At 39.5% G+C, this 22,597-nt stretch overlaps 2 protein-coding genes across 4 annotated transcripts; both read left to right on the forward strand.

Annotated features, from left to right (window-relative positions):
• The first annotated feature begins 1,992 nt into the window (after positions 1-1,992).
• LOC120570778 (leucine-rich repeat and immunoglobulin-like domain-containing nogo receptor-interacting protein 1) lies at positions 1,993-9,377 on the forward strand. 3 transcript variants are annotated; one of them, XM_039819303.1, is made up of 4 exons: positions 1,993-2,040; positions 2,138-2,177; positions 4,491-4,695; positions 6,738-9,376. In XM_039819303.1, the coding sequence occupies exon 4, from the start codon at positions 6,750-6,752 to the stop codon at positions 8,577-8,579; it is 1,830 nt and encodes a 609-aa protein (XP_039675237.1). In that variant the 5' UTR covers positions 1,993-2,040; positions 2,138-2,177; positions 4,491-4,695; positions 6,738-6,749; the 3' UTR covers positions 8,580-9,376. The 3 variants fall into 3 exon arrangements, with proteins under 3 accessions (XP_039675237.1, XP_039675236.1, XP_039675238.1); XM_039819302.1 differs by having other exon boundaries at positions 1,995-2,177; XM_039819304.1 differs by lacking the exons at positions 1,993-2,040; positions 2,138-2,177 and having other exon boundaries at positions 4,328-4,695; positions 6,711-9,377.
• Positions 9,378-10,912: 1,535 nt separating this feature from the next.
• On the forward strand, positions 10,913-21,504 carry vps72a (vacuolar protein sorting 72 homolog a). The gene is made up of 6 exons (XM_039820403.1): positions 10,913-11,387; positions 15,402-15,554; positions 15,908-16,028; positions 16,512-16,688; positions 19,978-20,122; positions 20,294-21,504. The coding sequence occupies exons 1-6, from the start codon at positions 11,271-11,273 to the stop codon at positions 20,682-20,684; spliced, it is 1,104 nt and encodes a 367-aa protein (XP_039676337.1). The 5' UTR covers positions 10,913-11,270; the 3' UTR covers positions 20,685-21,504.
• The last annotated feature ends 1,093 nt before the right edge of the window (positions 21,505-22,597 follow it).

A 22,597-nucleotide genomic window follows, 5' to 3' on the forward strand; every position in this document is an offset into this window, starting at 1 on the left:
AACCCTTTTTATTTATCTGCTCTTGAAAAAAGACACTTCTTGAATGTAGTGGTGTCTAAACACAGCAAACGACAGACAAAAGGCAAAAACAAAAAAAGTTGATCAGATGAAATCTCTAGGAGGAGTTTGTTAAAGTATAGCACCTTGACTTGTAGGTCTACTTCCTGTTGCCACTAGGGGGCGCTATGACTTTGAGTCAATATCGGCCTGTAGATGTCCTCAGGGTTGAACTCTTATGATTCCTGAAACGTTTCGAGCCAATTGGTCAATGTACACTCAAGTTACACCCACTTCCTGTTTCGATGGCGAAACGCACAAAATGGCCGCCCCGCCACGGCCATGCCCTATGACGAAAAGTTTTTCTTTTAATAACTTTTCATCTCTAAGGTCGTAAGATGGCACAGACTAATAATCGATTGTAGTCTGTCACTGCATCAATGCAGAATCGTCCACATCCGCATCGCGATGCATCGATGCAATGATTAAATTCAACACCGCTAATAAATAGGGACTGAAAGTTTCTTGTTCATGGATGAAAAGTTGGGGTGGTTTTCTCTTGGCTAACGTGTTGCTATAATATAAATTCCTGCTCACGATTTCCTGTTTGTGTGTGAAGTAAAAAAACAAATTCTCCTTCAGTTTACTTTAGTGTGAACCTCTTCCCTAGTACTTCATATTTACAGCTGTTTCTATAAGTACATATGTTAACCACATATTTACAAGAGATGAATAATTACATGACTCTCATAAGCACTAAGGGGATATTTTAACATTTTGGGAATAGTGCTTATTTTTCATTGATGAGAGTTAGAGGAAAAGCTTGGTACCACTCTCATGTCTGTATGATGAATATAGCTACAGCCAGCAGCTAGTTAGCTTAGCTAAGCATAAACACTGAAAACGAGGAAACAGCTAGCCTGGTTTTGTCCAAATTGTAACAAAATCTGCCTACTATATTGTGTTGGACTTTTTCATGGCCCACATCATTATCTTGTCATCACTTTGAGGTTGCCTTGGAAACCATCAGAGACATCAGGCAGTTATTTCTCCCAGCCAAGAAATATTTTGGCACGTAACCCCCCCTCTCTCGTTTTTTTGTACAGATTAAAGGTCCCATGGCATGAAAATTTCACTTTATGAGGTTTTTTAACATTAATATGAGTTCCCCCAGCCTGCCTATGGTCCCCCAGTGGCTAGAAATGGTGATAGGTGTAAACCGAGCCCTGGGTATCCTGCTCTGCCTTTGAGAAAATGAAAGCTCAGATGGACCGTTTTGGAATCTGCTTGTTATGAGGTCATAACAAGCAAGGTTACCTCCCCTTTCTCTGCTTTGCCCGCCCAGAGAATTTGGCCAACCCATGAGAGAGAGACATCATGGCTTTCAAACGAGAAAAGTGGCAGTTGGTCAAGGCCACACCCCCACCATCCACCTTGCCCCCCCTCTCTCCTCCTCAATAGCTTCAGACACAGAAATGGCACATACTAAGGAAAGCTAATTGTGGGACTTGCTCTAGTGGCTGTAGTTCTGCACCAAAGCTGAATTTCGGGAAAGAGACTTCAGATACAGTATTAGGGGACCAATAAGGTCTATATAAAAACATTCAAAGAGCACCATGTCATGGGACCTTTAAACAAATGAGATACAGTCTGTTAATTAGTGAGCTTTAAATGTGCTGGTAGGCAGATTTTTATTATCTGACAGAGCCAGGCTAGCTATTTCACCCTGTTTCTTATCTTTATGCTAAGCTAAGCTAAATGGTTGCTGGCTGTACTGCAGCTTCATGGTATGGTATCAATCTTCTAATGTAACTCTTGGCAGAAAAGCAAAAAACTGTTGCTGATTATGTAATTTGCAGTGTCCCTGGGTAAAATTTGGCTGTTGACTCTTGTTGCAAATCATCCCCCATTTCTCCCTCCCCTTTTTTTCTGTCAGCTTTCTACTACTCTAATAAAAGGCATAAGATGTCCAGCAAGATAATTACCCAGAGGCATCACAGCAGTCACCACTACAGGGAGCAGCAATGACGAAAAAACACGATGGTAAAAATACAAGAGGATATTATGCAATTAGGATCTTTGATTTGGCTGAGGCTGTAATTGGCGTTCATAACTGATTTTCTCTCCGGGGGTTGGACAGAGATTCGCTGATGAACGTAGGATTCCTGAGGTACCAGATGGTAAGTTCCTGACTCGGCATCAGCTTTTCTTCTGTGGTGTGGCACACACCTTATAATCCTGCAGCTGAGCAGAGAGGCAGGAAATTGTAATTGTTTTTATATAACTTTCATTAAATCTGGAGTGAGTGTTTGCCAATGAAACAAATTAACAAAGGGAGCAGTGTAGGTGTACAGAGCAGCTAAATCACAAATTACAGTCAATAATTCAAGTATTTTAGAGACCTGGGATGAGATGAGAGATCATTCAGTCACAGGGGGGAAAGAAAACAAAATCAAACCAGAGTTGGCAAATTTTAAATGCATGTTACTGCCCACTTCTTATGATTGAACCTTGAAATATCAATTTAAATACTAATGCATTACTCTGATCATTCATTGATGCTGAATATGTGGAAATCACGATTGTTGGAACCTGTTTGTGACACCAGTTGTAGCGAAATCCCACCCTGCAGGTGCGGTTTAAAATTACCATGGTACTTTGTCTGCTAACCATCATTTTCTGTGACTCCAAACCAGTTTAACCCTTTTAGTTTTCATGTCAGACCTGCAGAAAACCCATTCACAGACTTCATGTTCTTCGTCATATACCAACTCCTTGTATCCAATTCTCTTCCATGGTCCTGGGACAAGTTAGACACCACAACACATAATTAAGTCTATTTACAAGACTATTTAAAGAAATTGCATATCTGATAAATGAAAACTGGCATTGCAGCTTTGTTAGTTTGTTTGTTTATTGGTTTGCACACATTCATTAAAAAAATATAACATTAGAACATAAATCGCAACATATCTCTTTCACATAGAAAGAGAAAAAGTGTGTGCTGGAGAGGTCAGAAACTTGTCGGGGGCTTATAGCCAAACCTCACCAGGTCACTACGACCTAATTTACAGGAAATAAAAATAAAAACAAAGGACATGGAATAAACTCAATATGGCGAAATTAGAATAAAAAAAATAATTACAGGCTTAAACTCAATTTGATAAAAATGATGATGATAAAAGGAACAAAATAACAAGACTTATGATTCAAAGAAAAAGGCAGGGGATTTGAATAATAAAAACCGAAGAAGAGTTAAAAAAGCTGGTAAATCATTTCAATAGCTGCCAGTCAGGAGGTTAGACATCCCCTGAGTAGAATTTTTCTTTAAATTTTCGTTTTTATTTATAGGTAGGGAGGATAAGCTACATGTCAGGTGTATGTACTTATTCCATTGTAAAACACCTCTGTATTTTATAAAGTAATGAGTCATACAAAGTTGTGTAATCTGCACTACTTTTATCTTTAATCTTGAGTGTACCGTAAGTTGGTCAACAGAAGACCTCCGAGCATGACATGCCATCTCCTCATTTAATCGTTCGATTGCCTGTGTACTTGCAGCGCAAATAACGCAAGTCTTTTTTACAAATCATAGCCTACTAATACTACTATAACCACACATTAGATCCTTAATTATTTAAGTTCACCTCACTCATTTATGATGTGTAACTTTTATTCTCATAAAATCTATAAAGAGACACTATGGCCTGTTTATCACTCACAGCCTAGACTGACTGGAGTACATACACCATCAAGAACTCAGGGTTATACACCATTCACTAGTGCATGCTACAAAAGCCATCTAGTCATTTTGTGTCATGGTTGCCTTTGAGTTTTTTTGTTTTTTCTTTTTTTTAATGTTGCCAATGAGGTAAGATACAATAATTCCATCTGTTCCCAATGCCGCCTTTCATTCAGGACTTTTTCATAAATTAGTCTCAGTAACTTGGACGTGACAGATTTATGTTAAGGTTGTACTAAACGAGTAGTTATGATGGAGTTTTTGAATTGTAATACTACATTTTAAAGATCTAAATACTAACAAGGTGCAAACATCTTACAGGTTGGACAAATTATTTCAACTTAACACTATCCTCCTTTACAAATCAAACAGCTAATGTGTCTTCATCAAACTTTCAAATCTGACAGACCAGAAAGCTGAAAAGATATGCCTTTATTTCTAAGTGTCAGTGCTTAAATTCATTCCCATCTGGTGTTTGCGCCTACATCTCTGTATTTGGCTGACCTGTGTGCCTGCCTCCTGTCATCCAGTACAGTGTGTTGGATGGAGTCCACAAGCTAGTGTATATAATCCCCCAGCATGCACCGAACTCCCACCCGTCCAGAGCCAGGTTGTTGTTGCCATGAGGACAGCGAAGCAACAGGGAAACCGAGCTGCAGGAACACGCTTCCTCCAGGCTTGAATATATCTAAGAATGGGAGGATGAAGCTTTCTTGTTATGATATGTCTGTCTGTTTCTCTCACATTGCAGGTTTCATTTGGATGTATTTCTGAGCAACAGAGGTGGACCTGACAGACCAAAAAAGATTTAATCTGCTCTTGGAATTCTCTTTCCTTGTGTCAACAATTTATTCAGAAACATAACACCCACTTGCAAATACACTCGTGTTTTTTTAAACCACAAAATTGTGAAAATGGAGCTATCACAATGACCAGCCCTCCAGACTAAAGAGACGGTGAGTTGCAATACTTGATTTTCTCCCCCCTCCCATAAGATCACTATAATGCTGAGCCTTTGATAACACTATGCTTTGTATTTGAGCTCTTGAAGCTGTCAGGCCCCAGTAAATAACTGTGATTTCACCTTTGTACACTATTTTCACTCTCTATCACGTACGCTCCTAGAGGAGTTTAAGAGGAGTCAGCCTCCATCACTCACTGCTCTGGGGAGCTGCTGTTATCACCAGCAGTCAGGCTATACAGGATTCCCCAGCTACACACCGAAATATACAATTACCACCTTAAAAATATCATTTTTCATTCGGTCCTACTGTAGTCGTTCTCTCTCCGTCCCTCATCTCACATGTTATAGTGTTGCAGTGTTCAGCAGAACAACGTGAGGAGATCTGAGGGTGGCATCACCCTTCTGACACTCCCTTGGCAATTTAAACAGCGCGTTTAAGCAAGTCACACATTTTTTGATGAGCTGATCCCTTAGTCATTTTTACAGGCTTACAGGTTTACCTAATATTCTTGTTTCCATATTAAAAGCAATGATTACAAATATATATATTCACATGACATGCCAATATATATTGTTGCATGGATTATTTTAGTTTTAGAGTTATTGTGTGATTACTGATAGCAATGACACTTTTTCCCCAGTTACAGTTAATCTTCAAGCAGTGTTATAAAACCAGTGGACATATAATGTACATAAATTTCGTCATATTTTTGCTTTTGCCTCCCTCTAGAGGTGGATTTAGCAATGGCTCATATAAAGAGAGAGATTTTGATGATCTGTAGTGACAACCCCCCCTATATACTGTACATGTACATCTTTGTCACATAATTCTGGATCTAGACCTTGTTCTGCTTGTTTTGCTGCAGCCAAATATTATTGTTGTATGGTGCTTGGAAGATAGAAAATGTGTTCAAAGGTTAACAAAAAGTGGCCATATTTTAGGACAGGCATAAGGTGTGAATTAAGACTTTTGTAAATACTAAAATAGACCAAGTGTGATTATATTTCTCTTGGTTGTGTTTACACATCATCTTCCTTTGCTGAAATTAAGCTACAAAGTTTCAAATCTCACATTTTACAGTAAATTGTGCAAAGTGAAAAAATAGACCAAGAGAAAAGCCTGCAATCTGCTTCCATAGTAACTAGTTATCAAAATAATCAAAAACAAAAATGTTGAATGTAATAAAAGCCAAGGATTATGTGTTTCTCTGACATTACATTGTGCCCAGCGAGATGACGTTTACAATATTTGATAACAGATAATTGAGCGGTTAGGTCCTTAAAGGACCACTGAGCTTTTAACAGCCTCTGATAGTGGTCAGTGAATGGAAGTTTCTTAGCAAGAAAGCAAGCAAGAAAACTTTATTTATCGAACACTTTTGAAATAGAAGTTGCAAAGGAAGAAGAAAAGGTAAAAAGGGAGGATAAAGAGAGAGAAAAAGCATAAATTAAGTGCAGCTACAACACATAGTATAGGGCATACAATCAAGAGATTGCCAGATAAAACAAATGAGCTTTTAGCTGCTTTTTAAAGATGTGTACTGATTTGGTTTGTCTGAGACAGTAGGCTGTTTCAGGATGGATGACACAGCTGTTACCTCTGTATCTTATCATCTTGGATTACTGCAGCACTGTAAACAACATACTGTAAATATAAACTGAAAATATTGACACTCATAGTTTGACGAAGATGATTCAGCACCCCCATCTGACAGCATTTCACCTTATTTCCTTTGCTTTCTGTCTTTTTTCTTCAGTAGGCCATTTGTAAGTCTATAAAGACAGAACCCTCCATCAGCAGCTGTCTGATTATGAACATCTACTTCCTGTTATCCAAGAGATGAGAAAAACATTAAACTATTTTCAGTTAAAAAGAACAGATGAATTCACTAGGCCGCACCTTAACCCTATCAGCCTTCTTGTATTTATGTGTTGCAGAAAGTCACGCTTCCCCAATTTTCACTATTGTGACGTCAGTAAATATCAATTCTCTCACTCTTTTCTCAGCTGTCTCTCTCTCTCTCACACGTGCAGACAGGCCAACAGATGTTTGAGGGGATTGCCGTACACCAATGGCTGTGCTGGGGAACTCTCTACCTGTTGGCAGCGGGGGTGGCATTATCATCTGAAACACGCTGGCTGTGTCCAAAGTCGTGCCGCTGCAACACCGTGCTGCTGGAGGTGAACTGCTCTGATGGCCAACTTACCACTGTGCCCAACGGTCTCCCACAAAACCCTAAACTACTAAACCTAACACATAATAAGATCAAGACTCTAGTGCACCAGCAGTTCCTTACTTTGACACAACTTTTGGATTTGGATTTGAGTGACAATATTATAGTAATAATTGAAGTGGAAGCCTTTCTCGGCTTGCAAAGTCTGATAACTCTGCGTCTTGCCCGCAACCACCTGAAGATTATTCCTGTCGGAGTGTTTGCTGGTTTGCCAAAACTGAAGTTACTGGACATAAGCAGCAATGAGATCCTTGTTTTTCTAGATTTTACCTTCCGTGACTTAACTGCACTGCAGTTCATTATAGCAGCAGATAATGACTTAGTTTTTATTTCTCATCAAGCTTTTACTGGCTTAACCAGTCTGCAAGAGCTGCGCCTTGACGGCTGCAACCTCACTGCTGTGCCAACAGAGGCACTCACACAGCTCGGGAGCCTGACAAGTCTTCATTTTTACCGAATGGGCATCACCACGCTGCCAAACTACTCTTTTCGTCACCTAGAGCGTCTGAAGGAACTTCTCATTAGTCATTGCCGCTGGCTGGAGAACCTGTCAGGAAACAGTCTCTTTGGCCTAAATCTTACATCCCTAACCATTAGACACTGTAACCTCAGTGTTGTCCCCTACATCTCTTTGCATCATCTTGTATATCTTGTGTACCTTGACCTTTCTTTTAACCCAATCACCTACATTCATGAAAACCTGTTTGGAGACTTGCTCCGGCTCCAAGAGCTCCATCTGGTGGGGGGATCATTGCTACGTATCGAAATCGGAGCATTCAAGGGTTTGGCACATTTCAAATTGCTGAATGTATCTAGAAACTTTCTCACCACACTAGAGGTAGGAGCTTTCCATTCGGTGGACGCCCTAAGAACTCTGGGACTTGATAACAACCCACTAGCATGCGACTGCCGTCTGCTGTGGGTGGTGCAAAGGCGACTATATCTGGACTTTGGTGGAAATCCTCCGACTTGCGCTACCTCCGTCCAGTTGCAGGGATGGTATTTTCTAGACTTTACTGAAGCTGAGCTCCCAGGCCTGCTCACATGTCGGCAGCCTAGTATTCTAAACCCTAAACCTCAAGAAGTGAGAGTAGATCAAGGACAAACAGTTGTGTTTTATTGCAATGCAGAAGGTGACCCTCTGCCATCTGTCACCTGGATAAGCCCGCAGCTAAAACCTCTGTCACCTATTGGTAGAATACGGGCTCTTTCTAATGGCTCGCTGGAGGTTCGCTATGCTCAACCTCAAGACAGCGGTGCTTATCTCTGTGTGGCATCTAATGCGGCAGGAAATGACAGCTTGCTCGTCAGCATTCATGTCCGAGCCTTTCCATCATCTTCTAAAAAACCCTTTCATCTTAAAGGTTGGTTTGCCTTTCCATCTGCCTCTCCAGGCATGAATGGAAATCAGAATATCGCATTAGATGTTAAGACGTTACTGGTAGCTGCAACCATTGGATTGATTTCATTTTTCAGCTCTGTGAGCGTTTGTTTCGTCTTCATGTTTTTCTGGAGTAAGAGTAAAGGGCAAATAAAGCACACAGCCACAATAGCATATGTGCCACGAAGCGCTGTGTCAAGTAGTAATGGAGGGAAAGGCAACTATATGGAGACAAGCAGGTTCACCATGAAACTAATATGAGTCTATAAGTAAAAATCCTGTTTTCACTTGGTTTGACCTAGTACATTCCAATGTAAAACTTGTATTTTAATTTCCATTACTAGTGATAATTAATTTAATTTTAGAGCATGTAAACTTGTTTCCAACAGAGAGGCTGACTGTTGATTAATTCATATAAACTAAAGCATGTTAGCCTATGTTGTGCAATAGTGAAAAAAGACAAGACATAATGGAAATTTTAAGAAGCCCATACTTATAAGCCCTTCTGGACATTAATACGATTTTAAGTTACATTTTAGGAACATACAGTATAACCTAGAGGTTGACTTAATTATAGCTTTATTTACTTATATACTGTCTTACTTTTATGAGACGAAAACTACACTATAACAAAGCCTGAAAGTAAAACAACCAAAGTAAGCAATATTTAATGAGCATAATGCATGTACTATGTAGAGATGTAAATTATTCAGTAAATTGTGTGTTGCTTATACTGCCTTTGTTGATGTTAATATATAAACAATTTAAGAACTTGTTTGTTTTGTCTATTTGGTTTCGAAAGAACAGATGATAGACTTTTTAAATGAAATAAGTATGATGGACCTCAGATGGTAGCCGTGAGATAAAATGTAGTATGGCAATGTTAACCTTATCTATGTTAATGTACACATGACTTGCATTTATGTCATTTCTACTTAATTTAAAACGAAAATTCTTTTGCTGGTATTCTAATATTGTCACATTCACTGCTGCAATCCTTATTTAATGGATGTGTGGATTGTATGTTTTCTTTCCCAATAAAGCACTTAATAAGTTTGCTTTCTAAAAGTAGCACAACAAAATTATTGTGCTTTCAAAACTGTATTTTTTGGTGTGCTTATTTGGTGGTTCTTGGTCAAAAAATGTAGGCCTACATCAGAACATCTGAAGCGGTAACGGTAAGCATTGGGTTTGCTTTGTGAATGCTTGATAAACAGGTTAAATAGGCAAATATTTAAATATTTATTTTAACACTATATCAATGACTGTTAACCACAAGCACAGACAAAGGTCTTTAAGTTAAAGTATAGTGTAATTGTATGCAGTGAGCACACAAAGAGTACTTTGTATCTTTTTATTTATTTTTTTAAGATACATTTTTTGGCATTTTTAGGCCTTTATTCAACAGGACAGCTGAATACATGAAAGGGAAGAGAGAGGGGGTAATGACATGCAGCAAAGCTCTACCACCTGCACTTTGTATCTTTGTAACATAAATTTTTGCCGATAACCAACACTTACAAAAATGTGTTCATCATGGTCTGCCACAAGGAAGTCCAAATTATGTTGTTGCCATGGCAATACATTAGTGCTCCACTGGTTTCTATGACAACAGTATAAAATATTGTGTGGCCGCCATTGTAAATGTACCAGCCAAATGATTTGGAAGTTAAGATAATTTCATAATGTATTAATATTTTCTTTTGCTAATATTAGGTATTTACACAGCGACGACAAAGGACGTGCCTCGTGGCCCGCCTTATTCTGCCTTTTTCAGCCTCTGATTGGTTTACCCTGATATTCCTAACCTTAACCAATCCCTACTCCTCATGCCTAAAGCCCCTGACACACCAACCCGACGGCTGACCGTCGACAGAAAAGGCAGTCGGACTGATCAGGTGGCTCCCCGAGGTCCAAAAAGTGCCTTGGAACACACCGAAGCGACGCAGTCTTGAGCGTACGTTCTGCGCGTGCGCAAGACGTAATACAGAAAATGAAAACCGGAAATGACAACGTGTCACGTGGGTCTGGCTTCTCCAGCCGATAGTAATGGCGGCTTGTTCGAAATACGATCTCGTATTTTACGAAAATAGTTCACTGAAACGTGTTTCTGAAAACATTTTAAGCGAGAAATAGGACATACAGTTGCTGAATCGGTTTTCATTTCAGATCGACAAAGGTCAGTTTAAAAGCTTTTCGTCAGATTTTGAGAGGCGTTCAACACTCATCTCGTTCGTTATTTCCGGGTTAGCACTGAGTCCGACTGCCCGCCCTCCGACCCAGCAAGTCAAGTCGGCCGTCCGTAGGGTTGGTGTGTCAGGGCCACACCAACTATTTTCTTTTTAGCAAGACCTATGACTTTAAATTAACCTCGCTGCTTGCTGCTTTTAGTCTCCCGTTTTTATGTGTTTATCTGTCTTTTATACTGATGCTTTTACCCTATAGCAGTTTGAGATTTGTTTTAAATGTAAAGTGCGTTATAAATAAAATGTATTATTATTATTATGTATTGATTTCGGACAGCCATTGCGTCGTTTTAGGAATATTAGAAATTCTTTGTTTGAAGTCTATGCTTTGAACACAACACCGTACCCCCGGAAGTAAATCTACTGCTCCGGATGTATTGGTTAGCGATAGGCAGCGGCTAGTATTACATAGTATTAGAGGTTAGCTAGCTGTGTACTTAGCTTGTATTATTACAGGTCGCTAGCTAATAAGGAACATTCTTTTTGCATATTAACGTGAATTTAAAGCGTATTCATAACTTAAATAAATGTGGGTACGAACAGATAATTGAGTACGCACAGTGAGAGGTAAAAAAGGTCCCCCAAAACACCCTAACGTTATACCGGCTCAAGTTAGCACAACAATAGCACAACGCTAGCTAGCTAACGATATAGCTAGCTAGACACCCAGACGTTACGTTTGTTAGCATTGTTAGAGATTACAGCCATGACTCTGGCAGTTGACCGGGAACCCAGAAAGACTGCGGGTAACCGCTTGTCAAAGTTACTGGATGCTGAAGAAGAGGATGAATTCTACAAGACCACGTATGGAGGCTTCAACGATGTGAGTAACCAAAGTGAACTAGCTAGCTAATACGTTAGCATTGGCTCCCAGCTAGCTTGAGTTGGTCTATTGGTTGAAGATTCAGTATGTTCACAAATATAATAAAATAAGTAAAAAACAAACCTAAGAGGCAATAAAGGAAAAAACTGTCAAAATAAAAAGACATGCATTATAATAAAATATAAGAAGCAATAAAAGAAGTATATACATTCTAGGCCATTAAACGGAATAACAGTTATTGCACAGTGGGTTGAATTACATTTGAGACTGTATTGCACAGGTTGCACTCTGTGTGTTATTTATTTAGCAGTCTTATGACATGGGGAAAAAAGATGTTCCTAAGACTGACTACTCCTTTTAATTAATAAAACGGTTTATTTTCATTATAATCCAAAAGGGACACATGGCACTGCCTTACATTGACCATTAAAAAAAAAACATCACAAGTTATCAGTGGCCACAAAAAGGTCACGCAGGACAATTCATTGTCTTGCACAATAATGTCTTGATTAATTGATTGTTTACTTAAAAGTAGCAGACCAATCCTGACAGGTAGTGAAATTATTTAATTTAAAAACATTTTTAGTTTTTTTTTTTTTCACGGTGTATCATGGTATTTTTTTGTATGACTTTGTCTTATTGTAGGTTTATAGTGGCTTATTCTACTGTCAGGAGTAGACTGACAACATGTGTAATGTATTTTTGTAAATGTACAATTATTAGTGTCACAACTTGTTGTATGCCAATACAATAGGCATACCCCAATCAATACAATCGGAGCATTCCCCAGACTGTAGCGCTCTTCGCAGTGAACAATTTCATATATATATGTATGTATGTATGTATGTATGTGTGTGTGTGTGTGTGTGTGTGTGTGTGTGTATATATATATATATATGTATGTATGCATGTATGTGTGTGTGTGTGTGTGTGTGTGTGTGTGTGTGTATATATGTGTATATGTATGTAGGCCTATTGAAAAGTTTCAGCAATTGTTTCAGCTATGCATCAGTACGGTATATGAAAAATTCACAACATGTGGGAAATTTAAGCCGGCATACCACCCAGCACTACATCTCAGTCTCTGCAGTGTTAGAAGTGATGCCCATTTATCTGCATAATCTCTGCAGTTAATGCCACAGCCCATATTTAAGAAGATCATGGACTATACATAGCACAGGCTTTTCAAATATGGCTCCTTTAGTATACAGGTTTTGGAGAGTGGGACAAATACCCATTAGCCTGTGTTTTATGGTCCTTTTTTTATGGGCTTGTCAAATGTGCTTGAAGGCATAGTAAGAGGAGACAGATACATACAGTACAGGCCAAAAGTTTGGACACACCTTCTCATTCAATGCGCTTCCTTTATTTTCATGACTATTTACATTGAAGATTCTCACTGAAGGCATCAAAACTATGAATGAACACATATGGAATTATGTACTTAACAAAAAAGTGTGAAATAACTGAAAACGTGTTATATTTTAGATTCCTCAAAGTATCCACCCTTTGCTTTTTTGATAGCGCTGCAAACCCTTGGTGATCTCTCAATGAGCTTCATGAGGTAGTCACCTGAAATGGGTTTCACTTCACAGGTGTGTCTTGTCAGGGTTAATTAGTGGAATTTTTTCCATTATTAATGGGGTTGGGACCATCAGTTGTGTTGTGCAGAAGTCAGGTTGATACACAGCCGACAGCCCTATTGGACAACTGTTAGAATTCATATTATGGCAGGAACCAATCAGCTAAGTAAAGAGAAACGAGTGGCTGTCATTACTTTAACAAATGAAGGTCAGTCAGTCCGGAAAATTGCAAAAACTTTGAATGTGTCCCCAAGTGCAGTCGCAAAAACCATCAAGCTCTACAACGAAACTGGCTCACATGAGGACCGTCCCAGGAAAGGAAGACCAAGAGTCACCTCTGCTGCTGAGGATAAGTTCATCCGAGTCACCAGCCTCAGAAATCGCAAGTTAACAGCAGCTCAGATTAGAGACCAGATGAATGCCACACAGAGTTCTAGCAGCAGACATATCTCTAGAACAACTGTTAAGATGAGACTGCGCGAATCAGGCCCTGATGGTCAAGTAGCTGCTAGGAAACCACTGCTAAGGAGAGGCAACAAGCAGAAGAGATTTGTTGGGGCCAAGAAACGCAAGGAATGGACATTAGACCAGTGGGAATCTGTGCTTTGGTCTGATGAGTCCAAATTTGACCAAGAAGGAGAGTGATGGAGTGCTGCGCCAGATGACCTGGCCTCCACAGTCACCGGACCTGAACCCAATCGAGATGGTTTGGGGTGAGCTGGACCGCAGAGTGAAGGCAAAAGGGCCAACAAGTGCTAAGCATCTCTGGGAACTCCTTCAAGACTGTTGGAAAACCATTTCAGGTGACTACCTCTTGAAGCTCATCAAGAGAATGCCAAGAGTGTGCAACGCAGTAATCAGAGCAAAGGGTGGCTACTTTAAGGAATCTAAAATATAAGACCTGTTTTCAGTTATTTCACACTTTTTTTGTTAAGTACATAATTCCATATGTGTTCATTCATAGTTTTGATGCCTACAGTGAGAATCTACAATGTAAATAGTCATGAAAATAAAGGAAACGCATTGAATGAGAAGGTGTGTCCAAACTTTTGGCCTGTACTGTACAAGCTTAAAGATGCAATCGATATTAACCACCAACATGGAAAGGACACACTAAAGGATGAGTTTTATAAACGTGCCTGCAATTAAGGCCTGCAGCAGCTCTGGCCTTAAAACCCACAATGCCAATGTGACTCATTCGAAACTGTGACCACAGCTCGTGAAGAAATTTCCTGGCCCAGTTTATCTTGACAGCTTTCAAATTTGTGAAGGCTGGATAAGATTGCCAGCCCATTCTCCGTCACATTCAAAGAGAGAGAAAAGCTATAGAGGCTTAAGGCTATATTGTTTGTCAGAACATTACACGCTATTATTCGATATTGTAGCAACTTAATTTAAGGCTTACATTTTAAGATGCTGAGTTTTATCCTCAATTTACAGTCTAAGTAATTTTCTTCAAGCAGATGCTGGTTCAAGTGTCAACATTGGGGATTGGCAGTGGCTGCTCTTGCAGTTCTGACGTTAGTCTCAGCTGAGGTTGACAAGATTAGTAGATTAACAAATCATCGACAAATCCTGAGACACTTTCATAAAAACAGTATGACATGCCTGTGTACATACTTAAATTTCAGGGCTAGTGACTTAAAATGTCTGAGTAATTTTCAACTGGTGACCGATGTTGGTCTTTGTCATTGCAGTTTGTTTGTGTTTGCGTGTTGTCATGAATTTCATGTCATAATTAAATAACTTTGCAGGTTTTGTCTTATCTGTGCACTTAGTATTTAAAAACTGATATTTCTTCTTTAGATGTTTATTAGTTGTCACATGCTTTTAAAAATTGCAGATTTCCAGGACTCTTTTAAAACCTATTGCTGATTAAAATTTAGCTTTAAATGACCCACTTTTGTGTTGTATGATGAAGTTCAATCAGAATTTATGTTTTGTACATAAGGTGTTGGTATTATTTTGTCTACCCATAGTAAGTATACTCCGAGCCTGATTGCTGTATCACCTTGAGATTTGCTTGGTGTCAACACAAACTCATAGAGAGAGCTGCCTCTCTGTATGTTTGTGTTGTGGATCTGGGAGTGTGTCAGTAGCCTGAGTATTAAAAAATAAACCTGCTCGTTCTACGGGAGACATTCTTACTAAATCTCATAGCTTAATGACACCTTGATTAGCACACATGCCCATCACAGAATTTAACTCTAATACACTATGGTACCCTTGGCCTATTTCGCTTTAAAATGTTGACACGTCACCTGTATTAACTTTATCAAAGAGTCTTAATTCAACCTATAGAAAACCTCAAGAGGAATTTTGGTTTACCAATCTGACTCTAGCGTGTATTCTGAAGCTTGTTGCATTAACAGGCAATATCTTTTGTGTTCATAGATGTTTGGCTAAATCATGCCCTTTTGTTTCCTTCCAGGAATCGGGAGATGACGAGTATCATGGAGAACATTCAGACACAGAGGATGAGGTGGACAGCGACTTTGACATCGATGAGGGTGATGAGCCAGACAGCGACCAGGAGGAGGATGCTCCTCGGCGGAAAAGTCGGGTGGTCACTAAAGCGTATAAGGTAGCGACAATTATTTCAAGAGTGATCCGACTTTGAATGACGTTTCTGCATTAATAAGTGAATTAAATGATCAGTCTACATTCAAACAAGAAGCTGCTTGGTCGCTTCTCTATCGTCATTGTGTTAAACCAGCCAATAGCGCACCAGGTGGATAAGCCAGTTTGTGATTGGTCCTCGCAAAATTGTAACTGAAGCAGGATAGATAAACGTACAGGTTTCCAGCCTGAGCTGCAGGGCGAAATCAACTCGCCAGCAGATCAGGCTGGGTTTACTCAGTCTAGTATTTTGGGTGATTTGATTCAGAATTAAATATATTTGCAGTTAATAGGCTTTTTATCTCTTTTTAATCCAAGGAACCAATAAAGGTGGCAAAACCCAAACCCAAAAGGCCGTCCGAGGAACAGAAGAAGACTGAGAAAGTTAAAGTGGAGCTCAAAAGGAGGATTCCACAAGAATTCCAAGATTTTGCAGAAAGTAAGATTGGTACAAACCTCCCACCAATGGCTACACACCGTTTTCCGATATCCCCCGTAATTATCCAAAAACACTTAACTTAAACAGTTTAACACATAAACCATCACTTCATAAGCACATGATGATTACATCACAATTGCATTAGAGGGTCAGTTTTTGAACATAATTTTTTGAACAGGATTTGTCCTCCTTTTGGGTTTTTTGAGCTGTATGATGCTTTTTTATTTTTTTATTTAAGCTTTATTTAACCAGGTAGGCCATTGAGAACAGGTTCTCATTTGCAACGGCGACCTGGCCAAGAAAAGCGTAAGCGTGCAAGACAACATACAGTTTCACATTCAATACAATACAGGAATACAGAATACAAAAGGCTACACAAAGTGCAGGTTAAGTAGGCATTACAGAGCCGGTGCGAAGTGATGTGTAAGTAAGATGAAGGATATGCGAAAGTGATATGGTAATGTATGCTTAATCACTCTTTAGCTCGGAAGTCTGTGCGACAGTCTACCAGTGAACATACCCGAAAGACCAATCTACGCTTGCAAGAGCGTCAAGATGCCCCTCGGAGAAGGAGAGGTGCTCATCGGGACCGGCCCCTTACCCAGGAAGAACTGCTGGCTGAGGCCAAAATAACAGCAGAGATCAACATTCGATCTTTAGGTAAGAACATGTTGGTCAAGTTACTCAAATGTAAAGAGAGTTTTGGTTCCAAAATGTTCTGTCTGCCGTTGAAAGCTTTTGCTTAAGCTTTATTATATTCACTCTGTAACGATCACAATTAGTTTACCACTGCTGCCGATCACCGGGTCACTTTAAACGGACGTCACGGGAGAGTCGTCTTCCAGATCCTAGTGGAGTGATAGTCGGTCCGGTGAGATAGCGCCACAACTGCAGCTAGAATTAATGTTGAGGTAGTTTAGTCCCTCGATCAACTCAAAACCAGCACTCCAAACCGACAGATGCAGAGATCAAGGAACATGAAACGTGGCCATTGACGGGAAAACTAGTAATGTACCGATCTGCAGACTGACTGTTTTAACTGTGTTTTTGTATTTCCTGCATGGCTCGCCCGTTGAAGTGAATCCGTCTGCTGACAGCTCGCTTTTTTTTTTGTATATCTCTGAACTTTTGCCTGATTCGACCAAAAATGAACAATTGACTGTGTTTTGGTAATTATATTTTTTGTTTGGGGATTATAGTTTGTGCTGTGTTTTTCAAATAAAACAAAAATAAATCATAGTTTCACACAAAAGCTGTCACATCTTGAATGTTACAGTGATGACTAACACGAACATATGTCTGACTTCATATGTGGAATGAAAAGAAAAGAAAGAAAAAAATAAAAAAATATATATATATAAATATATTTTTTTTTTACATCGCTCCAAAAAATAATCATATATACAGTACAGGCCAAAGGTTTGGACACACCTTCTCATTCAATGCGTTTTCTTTATTTTCATGACTATTTACATTGTAGATTCTCACTGAAGGCATCAAAACCATGAATGAACATGTGTTCATTCATGGTGCAGAAGTCAGGTTGATACATAGCCGACAGCCCTATTGGACAACTGTTAGAATTCATATTATGGTAAGAACCAATCGGCTAAGTAAAGAGAAACGAGTGGCCATCATTACTTTAACAAATGAAGGTCAGTCAGTCCGGAAAATTGCGAAAACTTTGAATGTGTGCCAAAGTGCAGTCGCAAAAACCATCAAGCGCTACAACGAAACTGGCTCACATGAGGACCGCCCCAGGAAAGGAAGACCAAGAGTCACCTCTGCTGCTGAGGATAAGTTCATCCGAGTCACCAGCCTCAGAAATCGCAAGTTAACAGCAGCTCAGATTAGAGACCAGATGAATGCCACACAGAGTTCTAGCAGCAGACACAGAGAATCAGGCCCTCATGGTCAAGTAGCTGCTAGGAAACCACTGCTAAGGAGAGGCAACAAGCAGAAGAGATTTGTTGGGGCCAAGAAACACAAGGAATGGACATTAGACCAGTGGGAATCTGTGCTTTGGTCTGATGAGTCCAAATTTGAGATCTTTGGTTCCAACCGCCGTGTCTTTGTGCGATGCAGAAAAGGTGAATGGATGGATTCTACATGCCTGGTTCCCACTGTGAAGCATGGAGGAGGGGGTGTGATGGTGTGGGGGTGCTTTGCTGGTGACACTGTTGGGGATTTATTCAAAATTGAAGGCATACTGAACCAGCATTGCTACCACAGCATCCTGCAGCGACATGCCATCCCATCCGGTTTGCGTTTAGTTGGACCATCATTTATTTTTCAACAGGACAATGACCCCAAACACACCTCCAGGCTGTGTAAGGGCTATTTGACCAAGAAGGAGAGTGATGGAGTGCTGCGCCAGATGACCTGGCCTCCACAGTCACCGGACCTGAACCCAATCAAGATGGTTTGGGGTGAGCTGGACCCCAGAGTGAAGGCAAAAGGGCCAACAAGTGCTAAGCATCTCTGGGAACTCCTTCAAGACTGTTGGAAAACCATTTCAGGTGACTACCTCTTGAAGCTCATCAAGAGAATGCCAAGAGTGTGCAAAGCAGTAATCAGAGCAAAGGGTGGCTACTTTGAAGAAACTAGAATATAAGACATGTTTTCAGTTATTTCACACTTTTTTGTTAAGTACATAATTCCACGTGTTAATTCATAGTTTTGATGCCTTCAGTGAGAATCTACAATGTAGCCTAAATAGTCATGAAAATAAAGAAAACGCATTGAATGAGAAGGTGTGTCCAAACTTTTGGCCTGTACTGTATATAGTAACTATTTTGTAGTTTTTTTTATTTTTTTATTACAAATACAGCATAAGTCACACAAATAATATTGCATTGACAGAAGATAAATGACAATAGAAATATTAAGTATACTGTACAATTGTATCAAGTAGAGATGCACCGATAGACCGGCCGGTGACCGGAGTTGGCCGGTTTTCACGTGCTCGGCCAAGACCGGCGACCGGCAGGTCAGTCTGATATATGCCGATTTCATGTCGGTCAATGCTACAATTAACTGACAACATAAGTTATATAAGTTACAGTTCTCAAGGATGCACGCACACACGGACGCGACAGCACAGTCTCATTTTATTTTATTTTTTTAAACTTTTCCGCCGTGTGTTGCGCGTACCCGCTTGTGGTGTGAAGCGCGTGTCCGCGCTATTCTCACACATGTAGGGAACCTCGTGAATTAACCTGCAACATGTCAGCTGTTTGGAAATTCTTCAGTGTGTGTTTGTGTGTGTGCACACAATTTCCCACACCAGGAGTAATTTATATAGTTCTATTTTATAGTGATCCATTATCTGTTAAAATTTTTTTCTATGTTCTGATCAAAATGTTCTATTAAAGAAAAGATAGAAAATTTATATTTGTGTGTGCTATAAAGTGGTTAGAAAAAATGAAATCGGAATCGGCTAAAATCGGTATCGGCTGGCCTAACTCAAAGAAAATCTGAATTGGCCTAGAAAGCTGTAATCGGTACATCTCTAGTATTAAGCTTAAGGATTCTAAAAAGTACAGTAAGATGAGTAATTTTTCCTCTTAACAGACATTAGGCCTGATGTAGTTAGTTGCTTTGTCATGTCCATAACCTCTTTAACATATGTTATGCTGTATGAGACACAAATGGTGCGTCTGTTGATGGTTACAGTATAAATAGAAATAGTTGATTTTGTGTTGGAACGGAGGCCTCTAGCTGTATTCAGAATGTATGTGAATAAATGCAGCCCATCTGTTTGGCGAAGAGATACACAGAATTATAGTAAATATTGTATAATGATTGATTAATTTGTCTAGTGATTGTTTTTACTAAATCGCTACTGACTACACATTTACCAATCAATTGTCTCAAGATGTCTTAAGTTGTTTCACCTATTGCCACTTGAAATAAAGATAACCTTATTTATTTTACTTTCTGTGTGTAGAGAACTATGAACGTCTGGAGGCAGACAAAAAGAAACAGGTCCACAAGAAGCGGCGTTTTGAAGGACCAACCATCCGTTACCATTCAGTCTTGATGCCACTAGTCTCTCACTCACTCCTAAAAGAAGAAAACGTGGATGTTGAAGGGTACGTTACGTATGATCTTCTGCTAGACCATCGTTTCCATTTTTAGCTTGCTTGAAGTAATCTACTTCAACAGCAGTTAACTTTAGTATGTGTTTAAGTAGGCAAATCTTAGATAGACCAAATGCATGTAGTCTGTTTGTGTAAAAATAGTAATTTTCCCATTTTCCAAAGGTTGGATCAGGACGTCCCTCAAACTGCACCACAAAATCCCACGACGCCGTCCCAGCAGCCTGCCGGAGGCCTGTGCTCTCGTACTTACATAACATTCAGTGAGGACGAAGCTTTTGAGGTGGCCTTTCCACACAGCGCCCAGTCGAGTCCTCAACTGCCCGTCCAGGAGGTTTGTCCTGTCACCCACAAGGCCGCACTGTATCGAGACCCGGTCACTGATATACCTTACGCTAACGCACGAGCCTTCCGCATCATCCGAGAAGCGTACCGTAAATACGTGGCTGCTCACGGATTTCCAAACACTTCAGGAGGGGTGACGGGACTTGACTCCTCAGCAACGAAGGGTTCCCGCCAGAAAATGGTCGTCAAGCAGAGTGCTATGGCAACATAGATTAGTTTTAAAAAAATATTATTTTTTTTCTTCAACGGATTAGTTTGGGCAGAGCGATTTGATTGAGTGACATGAGGACAAACCGACAAACCGCCAGTCTCTGTCCTCCACCATGGGACTGTCTAAATCTAGTTAATCTCCATCCATACAAAATATCCTTGGCACCAGAGATTTATTGTTCGTTGCAGACAATTTGGGATTCAGCATCTCTGTGATTTATACGCCACAGTTGTGGAAGCAGTTAAAGGCATAATTTCAGTGCTACTGTTGACTGGACACAGCATGAAATTACAAGAAGCAAAAGAACTTAGTAAGTAAAAAACAAACATTACCATAACCAAATCAGTTGGTGCATTACCTTTAAACTACAAAAAAAGTATCTCTGTGTACAGAAATGAATTTTGAACATTAACACCCTGATTGATCAAAAACCAGGTTTGAGTGGATGAAAAACCACTGATTGGCTTTGGAAGCAAAGTAAGTCTCCATCTGCATTTCTTTCTTTTTTCTTAGACGAAATGCCTTTTTTTTATTGTCAATATATATGGTTTCTACATATTTCTCAACAAAAATAAATATTTGAAACTTGAAAAATTTATTAATATTTACTATATCTATCTCTGGTTTATAACACATTTCACAAACATCAAACAGTGAAACAACTGCTACACTGGAAAGACTACTGTGGAACAGCACACTAAAACACAATCATTAGTCTGTCTCTTGAGGGTTTTGTTCATTAATTGTTTTTATTCTGTAGTCATAATTTACAGCTTGTATGACCCCATCCCCATCATATTAAAATGAATTCCATCTGTAATGCTTTTCACAACCTCCTATCCATCCTGAATCTACCCATACAGTGAGTCAGTCAGTGAAACTAATTTAACCTTGGATTACCAAGAAGACAAATGACAAAAATTCCTATTTGTTTTTAAAAACTTAAAAACTTTAAAGTGGCTATATGTAACCTTCAGTTTGTTGATTTCAGCGGCCCATTTGGACAAAAGCGGTAGTGTTTTTACCACACTTGTTGTAAAGGTCTAGGAGTTAGCGTTACGGGAAGGTCATAGTTGCGATGAATGTTGTGCTCAGACAGAAAATCATTCATTTACAATAAGATAATACGTTACAGATGCATCGTTGCATTTCAAGTGTTGCATCCGGTAATTTAGCCTAATCTGGATGTATCGTGAGCTAAACCGGGTATCACTGTCACTGTGTCACGAGCCGAAGCAATAAGAGTTTGTTGTAGCGACCAACGTTATTAATAACTTAGATTAATATAGCGCATTTCATGAAACCCAAGGACACTTTACACAAGTACAGGGGGACAAGGGAAAAGAAAATAGGGTTACACTTTACTTGCAAATGTTGAATGTAGATTTTGAATTAACGTGTTTTCATCCAATTGCCTCGTATAATATCTCTGGCTGTCTTAAGTCTTTTTGGTTACACTTTACTTGAAGGCATCTACACAAGAGTGACATGAAACTGTCATGAACATGTCATAAACCTTATAAACAAGTCATAAACGTTTATGACATAATGCTTCTTTTAGTAAGTGTCATTCGGTTTTTGTCATGACAAGTTATGGTTAGGGTTCATTTGTCATGACAGTGTCATGTGTTCATGAATTTCTAAAGTCTTTAAAATAACTTTGTAACCCTTGTCCGCTTTATGTAAATCAACAATTATTGATCGTAGATCCTCTGAAAGCTCTTTTTGGCGAGGCATGGCTCACATAAGCGTGTTCTTCTTGTGCAGAGCAAACTCCAAAAGTTTGAGAGGGTTTTATCAGTCAAAGTAGCTGTAGTCCACACCTCCAAACTCATCTCAACGAGACTCCAGATGTGCTAAAACCTGACACCATTTAGCTTTGTTTGAGGTCATTAACTCAAGGGTTCACATAC

The sequence above is a fragment of the Perca fluviatilis genome, chromosome 13, assembly GCF_010015445.1.
Source record: "Perca fluviatilis chromosome 13, GENO_Pfluv_1.0, whole genome shotgun sequence".
NCBI classification, from domain to species: domain Eukaryota; kingdom Metazoa; phylum Chordata; class Actinopteri; order Perciformes; family Percidae; genus Perca; species Perca fluviatilis.

What these genes read in the sequence shown, in the direction of transcription:
- LOC120570778 (XM_039819303.1), top strand. Translation starts at nt 6,750, where the DNA reads ATGTTTGAGGGGATTGCCGTACACCAATGGCTGTGCTGGGGAACTCTC.
- vps72a (XM_039820403.1), top strand. Translation starts at nt 11,271, where the DNA reads ATGACTCTGGCAGTTGACCGGGAACCCAGAAAGACTGCGGGTAACCGC. An exon ending in CGTATGGAGGCTTCAACGAT is followed by an intron (nt 11,388 to 15,401) that starts GTGAGTAACCAA and finishes GTTTCCTTCCAG; the next exon opens with GAATCGGGAGATGACGAGTA. An exon ending in GAAAACGTGGATGTTGAAGG is followed by an intron (nt 20,123 to 20,293) that starts GTACGTTACGTA and finishes CATTTTCCAAAG; the next exon opens with GTTGGATCAGGACGTCCCTC.